The following is a 15,014-nucleotide window of genomic DNA, read 5'->3' on the forward strand; positions in this document are numbered from 1 at the left end:
AGACCTTACTCCTTCTATTACCCCCATTGAGGCACAGTCCCTCATAAGTAGTGCTACTGATGGAGCTTCTTCCAGCTTACATTGCAGTTGAACATACTGTGCCTTGAAATAGTATTCATACCCCTTGAAATTTTCTACATTTTGTTATGTTACAAACAAAAACGTAAATGTATATAATTGGGATTTTATGTGATAGACCAGCCCTCAAAAATTCAACTCACCTGCTCGCATTTTGCGAGTGGATTTTGAGGGCTGGCGAGCTATGGCTGCCTGGGAGGTTGGGGGGGGGGGGGTCAAGCACTGCTGGCATGTGGGTTGTTTGGGAGCCATTCTCCCAGCGATTGGAGGGGAAGAGAGGGGAGAGCCACCGCCTGGATGATCAGAGCGCCGGGAACATAACAGCTTTCATTTCAATAGCTGTGTTCCCTGCCACGCTCCGTCACATACAGCCCCTCCTCTTTGTCCTGGGCACTTTGATAGACAGAGCACTCGTCCAATCCTGGGACGGTTGATTTGTCTATCAAAGTTCCCCGGATAAGGGGAAGGGGTTGTATTTGATGGCGTGTGGCGGGGAACACACAGCTATTGAAATGAAAGCAGTTATGTTCCCCGCGCTCTGATCTTCCGGGCAGTGGCTCCCCTCCCCTGCATTGGTGGCACAGGCTGCATTGGCGGATGCAGGCTGCATTGGCGGACACGGGCAGCCTGCATTGTTGGGCACGGATAAAGTTGTTGTTAATATTTATTTTTATAACTTAATTCTGCATAAAATATTTAAGTGGCACATACTTGTGAAGTGGAAAGAAAATGATAAATTGTTTTCATTTTTTTTTACAAATAAATATCTGAAAGGTGTGGCGTGCATTTGTATTTAGCCCCTCTGAATCAATACTTTGTAGAACCACCTTTCACTGCAATTACAGCTGCAAGTCTTTTTTGGGTATGTCTCTACCAGCTTTGCACATTTAGAGAGTGAAATTTTTGTCCATTCTTCTTTGCAAAATAGCCCAAGCTCTGTCAGATTGGATAGAGAGCATCTGTGAACAGCAATTTTCAAGTCTTGCCACAGATTCATAAATGGATTTAGGTTTGGACTTTGACTGGGCCATTCTAACATATGAATATGCTTTGATCTAAACCATTCCATTGTAGCTGTGGCTGTATGTTTATGGTCGTTGTCCTGCTAGAAGGTGAAAAGTCTTTTGCAGGTTTTCTTCTAATGCCGCGTACATGCGAGCGGACTTTACGGCATACTTTGCCCGGCGGACTTTTCGACGGACTTTACGACGGACTTTCCGAATGAACGGACTTGCCTACACACGATCAACCAAAGTCCGATGGATTCGTACGTGATGACGTATGACCGGACTAAAACAAGGAAGTTCATAGCCAGTACCCAGTAGCTGCCCTAGCATCGGTTTTTGTCCGTTGGACTAGCATACAGACGAGCAGACTTTTCGACCGGACTCGAGTCCGTCGGACAGATTTGAAACATGTTTCATTTCTAGGTCCGTCAAACTTTTGAGAAAAAAAAAGTCAGCTGGAGCCCACACACGATTGAATTGTCCGACGGACTCAGGTTCGCCGGACCAAGTATACTGTAAAGTCCGGTCGTGTGTACGCGGTATCAGATTGCCCTGTATTTGGCTCCATCCATCTTCCTATCAACTCTGATCAGCTTCCCTGTCCCTGCTGAAGATAAGCATCCCCACAACATAATGCTGCCACCATCATGTTTCACGGTGGGGATCCCACACACATAGCGTTTTGCTTTTAGGCCAAAAAGTTCTATTTTTGGTCTCATCTGACCAGAGCACCTTCTTCCACATGTTTCCTGTGCCGCAACCCCCCCCCCCTCCCCCCCCCCCCGGCAGATTCTCTCACCTGAGCTGTGGATCACTGCAGCTCCTCCAGAGATGTCATGAGCCTCTTGGCTGCTTCTCTGATTAATGCTTTCCTTGCCAGGCCTGACAGTTCAGGTGGACGGCTATGTCCTGGTAGGTTTGCAGTTGTGCCATACTCAGATGATGATTTGAACAGTGCTCCGTGAGAGATTCAAAGCTTGGGATATTTTTTTATAACCTAACCCTGCTTTAAACTTCTCCACAACTTTATCCCGGTTCTCTAACAAACTTCTGAGGGCTTCACAGAACAGCTATATTTATACTGAGATGAAATTACACACAGGTAACTTTTGAAGGCAATTAGTTCCCCTAGATTTCAGTTAGGGGTATCAGAGTAAAAGGGGCTGAATACAAATGCACGCCACATTTTTCAGACTTTTTTTGTAAAATTTGAAAACCATTTATCATTTTCCTTCCAATTCACAATTATGTGATGCTTTGTGTTGGTCTATCACATAACATCCCAATAAAGTACATTTACGTTTTTTGGTTGTAACATGACAAAATTTGAAGGGGTATGAATACTTTTTCAAGGCCCTGTATGCAGTTAACTGTGCCTCATAGATTAAGATGTAATTTGCAGTGTCACCTCTGCTCTATTCAGTGGACATCTTCCTATTGTTTTCTTGCCTCTGTAGCCCCACAGTTGTACCAATACTCAAAACCCAATAACCTTTTTTTTTTGTGAAATAAATGCAAAAATCTACCAAATACATTTTCCAGTATCTGAAGCATGTGGATCCACTTCTCTCACTCTCCTAGTACCTCCAGCTAGGTCCATAGGTTCCTTGTGCTGCAATTTCAGTCCCGGCTGCATGTGGAGCACTGAACACTAGGAATTTACAATTTATACCATGATACGTGTAATTACATTTTTTACTGTATGTATCATTTTAGTGGCTTGGCTATGATTCATATTGTTTATGTTTGCATGACATTTTTATTAAATTTTGAGACTGCATTTACCTAATTTAAAGTCCCAGGGTGATTTCCTATTTTTTAATGAACACTGGGAAGGGAGTCAGACCACCAACCCTCTTGCTACCACCCATGCCCAGGACTCCTCGCTGGCTGGTTGCTATAGCATTCAGCATGTTGGACATCTTCCTGCCAAGTCCACTGTCCGGTTAACCCCTACATGGTGGCTCTCTTACTTCTCCTCATCCCCCTTGATGTTTCAGACCCTGTTCTTTTAGATATACCATGTTCCTTAATGCACCCATTTAAAGAACTTCAGAACAGGCATTTAGCACTTTTAGAAAATTTACTGAAGCTTCCTTGCAAGTACAGCATTAATCCAACACAGTTCATTACAGACACGGTTCCAACTCATCGTAACTTAGGCTTACCACGTCATACTTCTAAGCAAAGGAAGAGTTCCTTGTAAGGTCCATATTCTGGCTCTGGTACCCCAAAGGGGAAGCCACATGTTCTTGGTAGAATTACATCCTGCAGCACACTCTCCTGTCAACTCTCAAGTGGAAGATCCAAAATTTTCGATAGGCTGCCTATGTGTTTATAGTCCACCACAAAGGGGCAGAGCCATGAACATCCGGGAGTAGGCAGGCTGAACCTTTCCTAACTCATAAGCAGCCTGCTAACTTACTAACGCAATGGTACACTGAAAATAAAGTGAGCTTTATTTTGTACCACACACCTGTAAGCACCTGCTTACATGGTGTTATCCAGAATGTCTGCATTTCATCCCGCCTTACATCACACCACTGTTATGGTGATATTTTAAAATTCTTTACAGGTTACATGTTTAGAGTTACGGAGGAGGTCTAGTGCTAGAATAATTGCTCTCGTTCTAACGATTGTGGCGTATGTAACCTGTGTGTATCTGGCTCTGATACTAGCCAGTGCCTCACCAGCCACTGACCTCACCCCACGTCCCTGATCTACTCTGCCCTTTAGTCCCTCCCTAGGAGTTTATAATGGTCTCTTCTGGTACAGGATTTAGCAGCATGGACAGGACATGCAGCTGAGACTTTCTCTCTCCACTTCCTCCTCCTGGGGTTTCAAAGCCAACAACCAGTGGCAGGAAGTGTATCCATAATATATTTACAGACATGTACAGTAAAGGGCTGCAGATCCCTACATCAGAATCCAGGATGCAAATGAAGAAATGTGTTAAAAAAAAAACTATTATATTGTAGCTTACCATTTCTTAGATGTGATGGCTGCTATTATTTTCTTCTATTTTCATCTGGTGATTCTGCCAGTAAGTCTATTGTTTTTCAAAAGAACAAGCTCACAAGCAGAATGTATCAGTTATAGAGATGCTACAAACTGTTAAACACTAGCAGGGATGCTTACAACGACTGAATATAAAGTGTGAGCTGGAGTTTGGCTTCTATTTGTTCGTGTATTTAAATCTGCTAGTACATCTAACCCCCCCCCCCCAGACTGACAATGTTGCTGTCCAAAGCACTCTAATACAGGAGGTGTGTTACTGGCCAGATCACCGGGTAGAAACAGAGAGAAAATAGCCTAATAAAAGAAACAAATGCAACCACCACATCTAAGCATTGGTAAGCTGCAATACGATACATGTTTAGTTTTGGCTTTATTGCAGCTTTAAAGCAAGAAAATATAGTACACTTTCTTCCCTTTTTTACCAATGCTAGAAGCATTAGGTTTGAAAAATAGTTAAAGTGTTACTAAACCTACAACAGTAAAATCAGTCTGTATATGCATGCTTGTTATACTTACTGTGGAACCTAAAGGGTTAATCCTCTGCATTGTGTAAAAAGTCGGCTGTTTGGTCCTGTCTTCTCTGATTCTCCCCTTCTTCCACTGTCCCCAATCCATCTGCTGATAGAACAGAGCCTTGGAGGCATTCTGCACGTACTCAGTTTAGTGTGTGTTGCTATTGAGTTTTTTTGTTTTGTTTTGTCTTTTTGGGAGGGTGCATGTGATCAGCACAGGGCCAATCAGCGCTGTCCAGACAGAGGATCAGGGGTCATGCAGCCTCATAGGACAGTCAGAGGAGAATGAAATTTCCTCCTACAAGCTTTAACCATGCACCGATAGAAGTCACAAGACTGCTGTATACTGCTGATGAGAAAAGGTGTTTAGCAGTTTATATTTACTAAAATAATTGAATTTCCGTGTACTGTGGGAGACCAGATATAGTGAATGCAGGGTCCTGGGTTTAGTAGCACTTTAATCTTGATTGAGAGAGTTTAGTTCTGCTTTAAAGAAGTATGTAACCATCACTCTTCTGTGTATAGTACAGTTAAAATTTAGCTGTGGCTATAAAGGAGACAACATGCTCATTCAATTAGACTTTGAGAAACAACATTCAAATGTGCATGACAAAGGGATGGAACCTGTGCTGGGGGTGTAAACATTCTGGTGTGCTTGTAGAAGTATAATACCCCAATACAGTCCTGCTCTAGAATATTTTGTCTCTTTGCCTTTGCTAACCCTCACACTTTCCTTTTTTTAGTTTAATATTCTAGTCCTAGCAATTGTGCTGCATGGTTAAAGCGTTTTTTAACCCCCCCAAAAAAAAACCTGATCCTGTTCCCTTAAAGCATGTTATACAGCCCAGTGCTTGTGCTGTGTCATTTGGCCCCCTGTATACCCTAAAAAACTGATCCTGCCTGGCTATACCCTCTCCCCTGCAAACAGACCACAATAATCATGGCTGCTAAGCCCCTGATACCATGGTCTATTTATGTGATTCCGTCAGCCGCAGTTTTCCTGTCTTCAGCTCTCCCTGTTTGTGTCCTCTGTCCTCCTCTCCCCTGGGCTGCCCCCCCTTGCTCCTGCTCCTCTCTTACCTATCATAAATCTTCTTATCCCCTCTGTATTGTTAGAACATCTGTCCCTGTGCCTGTGTAATGTAAAAACTCCACCGATCTGTACCTGTATAAACAGCTCCCGGCGCTCAGCTGATCGTCGGCGCTCTCTCTCCTCTGCCTCCCCAACTGACGTCAGCGGGACAGCTCGTCCCTGCCCACTGCAGCTATGAGCCAGAGCCCGAGACAGAAGAGAGGAGAGCAATCGGCTGTGCACCCGGAGCAGGGCTTATATCATTACAGATCGGCGGATTTTTTTATATTACACAAGCACAGGGACACATGTTCTTATGATACAGAGGGAATAAGAAGTTTATATTACAGTGGCTTAACGACTGCTTTAATCTATCATGACCACCTACTAGGGGCCAATGACTGCACCCCATTCAATCACTCCATTCCTGGTTGTTTACACTCTGGTTAGATGATTTATAGACTTGTTTATTCCTTAAACTGACGATCAGTCATATCTGCCTGTGTATATTATTGTGATAAATGAGGTTGATTTAGAACGTGACCAACTAGCTATGACATTTTGGTATTGCCTCCTTCTTCCTCCATGATCTTTTTTTATTTTTTTCGGTCTGACAAATTTTCTGCTTTAGTGGTTGTCACGTGAGTGCTGAGATAACCTTGGTTCTCTGATTTCTCCTGTTGCACAATATTTTCTTGGCTGATTGTGATCAAATGTCAACACACATTGTTTAAATCGCGTCTATAGTGTTTCAAGTTGTTACTTATACAATAAAGGGTATCACTTAAACTCCAAACCTTCCAGCTATAAAAATTAAACTTATTGGCTTAAAGCAGTAATAGACCCTAAAACAAAAATGTAATATATTGCAGCTTACCAGTCCATAGATGTGGTGGCTGCATTATTTTTTTTTCTTCATTTCATCTGTTGATCAACCTGTAATGCATGTCCTTGTATTCGAATGTCTACATTAGGAAAACCACAGTTGCTCTTTATAGGACTTTGAAGGCAACTTCTAACCAAAAAAATAAGATTAAATAATAACATTTATTTTCTCGATTTGAAAGGTTTGAACCACACATATTACATCACATATTACATAGTATAAAATAGGGTTGTCCCGATACCACTTTTTTAGGACCGAGTACAAGTACCGATACTTTTTTTCAAGTACTCGCCGATACCGATTACCGATACTTTTTTTTTAATGTCACGTGACAGTTTTTTTTGCTATTTTTTTGGGGGGGTGAACGTTGTATGTGTGTGTGTTTTTTTTTGGTTTTTTTTACAATTTTTATTTTTTACAATAATATTTTTTTATTCTTTATTGTTTTTTTTTTTTTTAATCAGCCCTTTTGGGGGGCTTTGGTGAGATATCAGGGGTCTTAACAGACCTCTGATATCTCCCCCTTGAGACAGAGAAAGAGACAGGGGATAGAGATTCCCCAGTCCCTTTCTCTGCAGCCTCAGCTGCACTGAGAATGAATGGAGAGAAGACAGCGGCTTCTCTCCATTCATAAACTGACACATTGTAATCACAGGAGATTACAATGTTTCAGTTATGTGAATGGACAGAGTCAGCTGACTCTATCCATACACACAGGAAGGAGGGGGAGGACGGAGGAACTAAGGGGGAGAACGGAGGGGGACAGATAAGGAGAGAGGAACGAAGGGGGAGTATGGAGGGGGACAGATAAGGAGAGAGGAACGGAGGGGGAGAACGGAGGGGGACAGATAAGGAGAGAGGAACGAAGGGGGAGTATGGAGGGGGACAGATAAGGAGAGAGGAACGGAGGGGGAGAACGGAGGGGGACAGATAAGGAGAGAGGAACGAAGGGGGAGTACAGAGGGGGACAGATAAGGAGAGAGGAATGCAGGGGACAGCGGAGAGGCACAGAGGAACGGAGGGGGCACGGAGGAGGATGCAGTGACAGTCAGCTGTGAGCGATCACCGCTGTATGTCACTAAAGCTGGTGAAAGCCGCTGGGGGAGAATCTTGTAACTCCCCCACGCGCCGATCACAGCTGTCCTCTAGGTATCGGGGGAAGCATCGGGAGCATTTGCCCGAGTACAAGTACTTGGGCAAATGCTCGGTATCGGTGCCGATACCGATACTAGTATCGGTATCGGGACAACCCTAGTATAAAATATTGTACACAATTGGGGTTACAACATCAAGAAGTGTGATCCAAATGGTATCCCTCACAGCATCCCCCGGGAGAACACAGTGGCTCCACGGGAGGCATTCCCCTGTCAACACTGTGTTAATGGGGGGAAAAAAGGAGATTTCTTTCCTGCAACCCGTGACTGCAGGAAGGAAATTCACTCTGTCTATGGCCAACCTTAGTCATATACCAAATATTCAAAGATACCAGGAGGAATACAGTACCCAGAATAAAATGATGAGAAGGAAAGCAGAACCAGACCCTGGTAAAAGAATAGAGGAGGAAGAACCCAAGGTTTTGGGGAGTAGAAAGCCCCTTTTCCAAGATCCTTAGGGCAGATGGTGTTCTTTTCTTATTACAAAACTGTGATTGGTTAGGTGCTAATAGTGCAGGCAAATGCAATTAGTTTATAAAAGGTGCAGTGGTACTATGTACAAGTGGAAGTTCATAGACCTGCCATAGAGTCTATATGGAAGCCTGGAGCATACACATAAAATTTGGTCTTGCTGCATGATAACTCATTTGGGTAGCAGTAGAGTTTTGCAGATAAAAACAATGCTACAATCAATTAAAACAAGTTGCAGTACAAAACACTAAACATTCTCTTAGTCATTTGCTGCAGGCATCAGTGTTGAGATTGTCTATGCTTGAAGACCTCTATATATAAAGTATGCTGTGCAGTTTAGTCACTTGTAGTTGATTGAACGGCACCCAAAGTATTAATTCTGCATATATCATTCACAGGAGTGAGTCTGAGAAGCCGTACAAAGGGAAGGCTGCCAGTTCCAATGGTCATCCTACCATTTATGAAGCATGGTGATCTCCACACCTTCCTGTTGATGTCTCGCATTGGAGAAGAACCCATTGTAAGTTTGTCAGGAGGTGTAGCTTTGATATTTTGATGTTTCAGTTGGCTGCTGAACCCTGGCTTGTGTTGACATACCAATATTTTCCACTGCCAGAAACTAAAAAAAACTGAGTATCTTTTTAGGGGTGCACTGAATGGGTTTTTTGGTGCCGAAACAGATACCGAAAATGAAAAATACTCTAGGACCAAAACCAAAACCGATACCGAAAATGACTGTTTTTAAAAAATATTTTTATACAGGAGATGGTCAGAGACTTGGGACATGGTACAGGAGATGGTCAGAGACTGCAGACATAGTACAAGAGATGGTCAAAGACTGCAGACATAGTACAGGAGATGGTCAGATACTGCAGACATGATACAGGAGATGTCATAGACTACAGACATACAACAGAAGATGGTCAGAGACTGCAGACATAGTACAGGAGATGGTCAGAGACTGCGGACATGGTACAGGAGATGATTAGAGACTGCAGACATACAACAGGAGATGGTCAAAGACTGCGGACATGGTACAGGAGATGGTCAGAAACTGCAGACGTGGTACAGGAGATGGTCAGAGACTGCAGACGTGGTACAGGAGATGGTCAGAGACTGCAGACGTGGTACAGGAGATGGTCAGAGACTGCAGACGTAGTACAGGAGATGGTCAGAGACTGCAGACGTGGTACAGGAGATGGTCAGAGACTGCAGACGTGGTACAGGAGATGGTCAGAGACTGCAGACGTGGTACAGGAGATGGTCAGAGACTGCAGACGTGGTACAGGAGATGGTCAGAGACTGCAGACGTGGTACAGGAGATGGTCAGAGACTGCAGACGTGGTACAGGAGATGGTCAGAGACTGCAGACGTGGTACAGGAGATGGTCAGAGACTGCAGACGTGGTACAGGAGATGGTCAGAGACTGCAGACGTGGTACAGGAGATGGTCAGAGACTGCAGACGTGGTACAGGAGATGGTCAGAGACTGCAGACGTGGTACAGGAGATGGTCAGAGACTGCAGACGTGGTACAGGAGATGGTCAGAGACTGCAGACGTGGTACAGGAGATGGCCAGAGACTGCAGACGTGGTGCAGGAAATAGCCAGAGACTGCAGAAGTGGTACAGAAGATGGTCAGAGACTGCAGACGTGGTACAGGAGATCAATGCAGCCTCACCAGGTTGCTTTAAATGCAGCCTGACCGTGCCCAGCAGCCTACCAGTGCCCACTATTTGCAGCCTGCCTGTGCCTCACCAGTGCCCAGCAGCCTACCAGTGCCCATCATGCAGCCTGCCTTAGTATGTCAGACAGGATCAGGACAGGGCAATGTTAGCAAGGCAAAGCCAAGAACAGTGCTCTATCTATAGAGGAAAGCTTTCAGCACACCACGTTAAGGAGCAGCTTGTTGGTATGATCAGCAGGAGGAGCATTAACCCCCTGCGGTGCTGCACACTGATAGTGCTCCTCCCGCTGATCATACCGACAAGCTGCTCCTTAACGCGGTGTGCTGACAGCTTTCCTCCATAGATAGAGCACTGTTTTGCTTTCAGCCACCTTGTCGAGGAGGGAGGAGAGGGCTGGACGGGGACGCTCCAGAACGACACCCCCGTACTAGGCGGCACCCATTTTCGGCACCGTTATCGGTATGATTTCCTTTTTGGCATTTTGCCAAAAAGGCCATTTTTCGGCCGATATGTTTTGGCGGCCAAAGTTTTGGTGCATCCTTAGTATCTTTGATCTTATGCAAGGATTTGAATCTGATAGTCTTTAGGTATATAAGTCTATATACGTGCCTATGGAAACATGTTTACCTTCCAATTTAGCTTTGATTTAGGATTACTCTTTGTCAAAGGTAAAAGACCCCTGGAGATGTGACAGTTGCTGCTCTGTCAGCTGTCTGGATTTTGAATGCCGATATCACACTCCGTCTTCTAGCTCCTAAGTTAATATATCAGTATCAAGCCCAGAGCTCTGTAGTGTACATTCCTCTTAACATGGGGCTCTCACATAAGATATGGCAGTTGGCAGTACAACAGCTGTCAGATTTTAGATGACATCTCATCTCTAACTTCCTGGGCCTAGAGTCCACTTTGCAATTATAACTATGTAAAACATTAAAAAGAAGTGCCTACACTGTTTTAAAATTCAGCAATACACTGTTTCACCCTGCTGTGCACATGCTCAGTTGCTCTCCATGTTTAGGCACCTTTAGGCGCTGACGAATTTGTAGAAGCCGATTTGCTGGTAGCATTAAATCCTCTTATCCTTTATAGCCAAGGAAGCTGTTTTTGTTTAATCTGCAACTGCTGGGGTGCTACACATGTGGTCTGTTATGACACTAGTTATTTGAAGATTTGACAGCTTAGTTGAGGAAACAAGCAAATGTGACAGCAATGGTGGCATTTCAGGAATGTAACTTTTTTTTTAAACTGTTGGGTTTAGTTCTGATTTATGTTTAACTTCTGCTCAGGCACTCTGGGCTTCAGCAAAATAGCAGCCTCCAGCTAGAAGAAACAAGAGCAATGCTGGGGGCAATTTACAGCACACACTCATTTTTGAAGCATAATTATTTTGTGAAATGTATTTTTCTTGCTAAAGAATATTATTTTGTATCAAGTTGTTATGGGTAATGGTGTGCTTAAAGACGAAGTGAATGAGGGAAAACCTGCACATCTATGATCATTTGACTGAATATAAAGAGTCTTGGTCAGCCCCTGATCCTTCCCTTTTTTTTTTTTTTTTTATTTTTATAAATGATGTTTGTTATGTCTTAACTGTCTTGAACCCTGACTGCAACAGCATAACAAGGCAGTCTAAGGTATTTTGCCTTACAGGCAACATTAACTCTGAGCTCTCATGGGTGATTTATGTATTCTTGCAGTGGTAAGCATTGTTCAGAAAGAAGCAGTGATCATCCTGTATGTGGATAATATGGACATTTTATACAAACAAATATTTTATCACAGGTGCTTATATAGCGTTGTAATTTTATGCAGCGCTTTATATATATATATACTGTGTATATATATATATATATATATATATATATATATATATATATATATATATAAATGTGTATTGTACATTCGCATCAGCCCCTGCCCTCAAGGAGTTTGCAATCTAACGTCCCTTACTCACATTCCTAAATACACATAATAGGACCTATTTAGACAGAATAAAGCTACTACCAGCATGTCCTTGGAGTGTGGGGGAAAACTCACACAGACCCAGGGAGAACATGCAAACTCCGTGCAGGTAGTGCCGTGGCTGGGACATTCTCTGCAGTAAGGTAAAAAACCTGCATGCAGCTTCCGCCGCAGCCCCCCTAAATACATACCTGAGCCCGTTCTCCATCCAGTGATGTGCACAAGAACCCAGACTCCCTCAGCTCTCTCGATCCTCATTGACTCAGATACAGTAGCAGGAGCCATTGTCTCCCTCTGCTGTCAATCATAGCCAGTGACGAGAGAATGGGGGACGGGGCCCTGCTCTGTGTGCCTTATGGACATGCAGAGCAGGGCTCGGGAGCGAGCATGCATGAATGCCCCCATAGCAAGTGGCTTGCTTTGAGGCACTTGGCATGGGGGGTAGGAGCCCAAAGCACTGGCGGGGCAAAACCTTGCACAGAGCAGGTAATTGACATGTTTACTATTTTAAAACAAAACAAACCTTTAATATTACTTTAAAGTGTACTTCCACTTTTGCAGCAGCTCCATAAGATTTGTTACATCTTCTCATTCACATAGCATAATTAAAAGCAAAAAACTGTGTACTTTTTTACATGTCCTTTTCTAAAAACTCCAACACTGAAGTTTCCCCCTGCTATGCAGATGAGACTGGAGAGTTGATGACTACCATAATTAATTCTTCTGTACTGTGCTTGCAGATCTCATTATCGGTTGTAATTTTGAACATTCTGTCCTAACAAAGGGTTAAAGAACTAAAAGTTGAGCTTCTGCTTTGCTGTGATAATGAGGGGAAACTCAGTGTGTCCCTCACTGTCAGTGGAGACAGATTGAGTTTCGTTTCATTTAAATTATTCAGAGTAGCTTGCTGTCTTCCAAAGGCCTGCTCAAAACAAGCAGCTAAAAGATAGAAAGTATTTTAGGTATGCTGTGTACATGGGAAAACATATAAAAATATAGTGGAGTTTTCTCAAATTTGACTGCAAAACTGGACACTGCACAGTTTGAATGCACTTAATTACTGCATATAGACTTTAAAAGATAGGTCACAAGTGCAGATATTTTCTGACAACCCCAGGCATTCTAGCTCTGCTGACTAGGCAAGTTTATGTTAATGCAGAGTGGAAGGAGGATGCAGTGAATGAGAGATGCTCAGAGGGAGAATTGTAATGATAAAGGAAAAAAAATTGTAATCTGTCTCATTAGGGTTGCTGGCGGGCATCTGCTTTCCACCAGACAAGAGATCTTAGACCAGCCATTCTTAACCTTAGGGTTCCTCCAGAGATTGCTAGGGGTAAAGGTTCCTTGAGCATACTTTCCATCTGATGGTGCCTGCATAGTTACAGGACCAATGCCACTTGGCAAAACTACACCAATGTTCATTTTAGTTGTCTGCAAGGGTGGCATTCCTTCTGTCACTGTAATGATCACATTCTTTCTATTGACCACAAATGTAAGGGGCATTTTTGCCATTGACTCCCAATAATTTGATTTTAGTAGGGGTCTCCCAAACCTAAAAATTATTTTAGGGGTTTCTATGGGAAAATAAGTTATGAAAGGCTGTCATAGATCAATCTGGCCTTATCAGATGACTATCATTTCATGTATATAGACTTATTTAGCCAATAATAATAAACTTTATTTCTATTTTTTTAGTCAGAAAAAGATTTTTATTTTGTTGTTCATTGTGCCGAACACATGTCATACAGGATATTACAGGATAAGATATAAAACAATTGTTATCATAAGTTGCTTTGTCAAACATTGTATTGTGATTCAAACATCCTAAATAATATGCAATGATACATGAGAAAGGCATAGCAGATAGAATTAATTAAGAAGGAACCAATTAAAAAATGAAAATCATAAAGAAAAATAAGACCGTTGAATATTCCTAATGGGCTCTACATTCCCCCAGGGCCCTGGGGACATCCTGCTCCCAAGCATTCTACATGACCTACCAAAGTCATAAATACTACTTGAATCAAGTGCTATGTATGTTCTCTTTTCAGCTACTAAAGTTAGCGTCTTTTAACTCCTATCCCTGTAAAAGTCTGTCTTTGACCAATTGATGTGGTGCCAACCCCCGGAACATCCAACCAAGCCTGCCACATTGCATTGAATTTGTGTGGTGCATTTCTGTGCTGATATGTTAGTTTTTCTCTTATTAGCAGTCTATTAACCTGTTCAACCCATTGTCGCCTAGTGGAAACCCTGGGAGTTACCCAAAATTGTGCAATTAGCTTACGGGCAACATATAGCAGATGAAGAATCACCGCGTGAGCTGATGGTGTTAATATCTCCTCATCCAGGGCACCCAGCAGGCATACCATAGGGTTTTGTGGTATAGTGATAGTATAAACCTGGGATATTGCGTCAAGGACTTCCTTCCAATAGCGGAAGAGTTTGGGACATTTCCAGAGCATGTGCATGAGGTCACCATTGTCCTTCTCACATTTTGGGCAGAGGGGTGTGTCACGTACTCCCCATTTATGAAGTCGTACCGGAGTCCTATATGCCCGATGTAGCAGATAAAGATGAGATAATTTTTGAGAGACGGATCCTGAGACCCGGGGGGGCGGAGGCGAGGCAAAAGTTCCATATTTCCCCATCCATGGCTCCCACATCTTCCTCTCATTTACGCCTACAAGGTAGGCTGGCGGGATCTTGGATTGCATTGAAAAGCATGTTGTAACATCTAGAGATCACACCTTTCTTTTTACCTTCCATTAGGATCTCCTATATTAATGAGTGGTCTGTCAATCTAATCAATGTTTGCCTTGACTGCGTTTGTAGTGCGTGTCGCAGCTGTAAATGCTTGTAGAAGTTAGCACGTGGTATATCGAATTCGGTTTGTAATTCCATTAATGATTTGAGGTTAGGCCCATTATATATTTGTGTGATGTATCTTATTCCTGCTCTTTCCCAATTCCCAAACCCTCTGAGTTTGAATAGCTCTTTATAGTTCAAGTTTCGCCAAAGGGGGGTATGAGTCAGGAAACCTCATATCCCCAGCAGCCGCTTAATGGAGGACCATAGTGTCTTTAAAAGAAGTATAGTTGGGGCCCCAGGATCTAAATGTGGATAACTCGCTTCCAGGCATGTCAGTGCTGTTGTGGTGTGGAGAAG

At 43.1% G+C, this 15,014-nt stretch overlaps 1 protein-coding gene across 1 annotated transcript in view; it reads left to right on the forward strand.

Moving 5' to 3' along the window:
• Window positions 1-15,014, forward strand: part of TYRO3 (TYRO3 protein tyrosine kinase) — a 334,891-nt gene that overhangs the window by 276,382 nt on the left and 43,495 nt on the right. The window contains exon 15 of the mRNA XM_073608643.1: window positions 8,597-8,718. Coding sequence (XP_073464744.1) covers window positions 8,597-8,718 — 122 coding nt within the window. The remainder of the gene's footprint in view (window positions 1-8,596; window positions 8,719-15,014) is intronic.

The sequence above is a fragment of the Aquarana catesbeiana genome, linkage group LG13 (genome assembly GCF_042186555.1).
Source record: "Aquarana catesbeiana isolate 2022-GZ linkage group LG13, ASM4218655v1, whole genome shotgun sequence".
In the NCBI taxonomy this organism is placed as follows: Eukaryota; Metazoa; Chordata; class Amphibia; order Anura; family Ranidae; genus Aquarana; species Aquarana catesbeiana.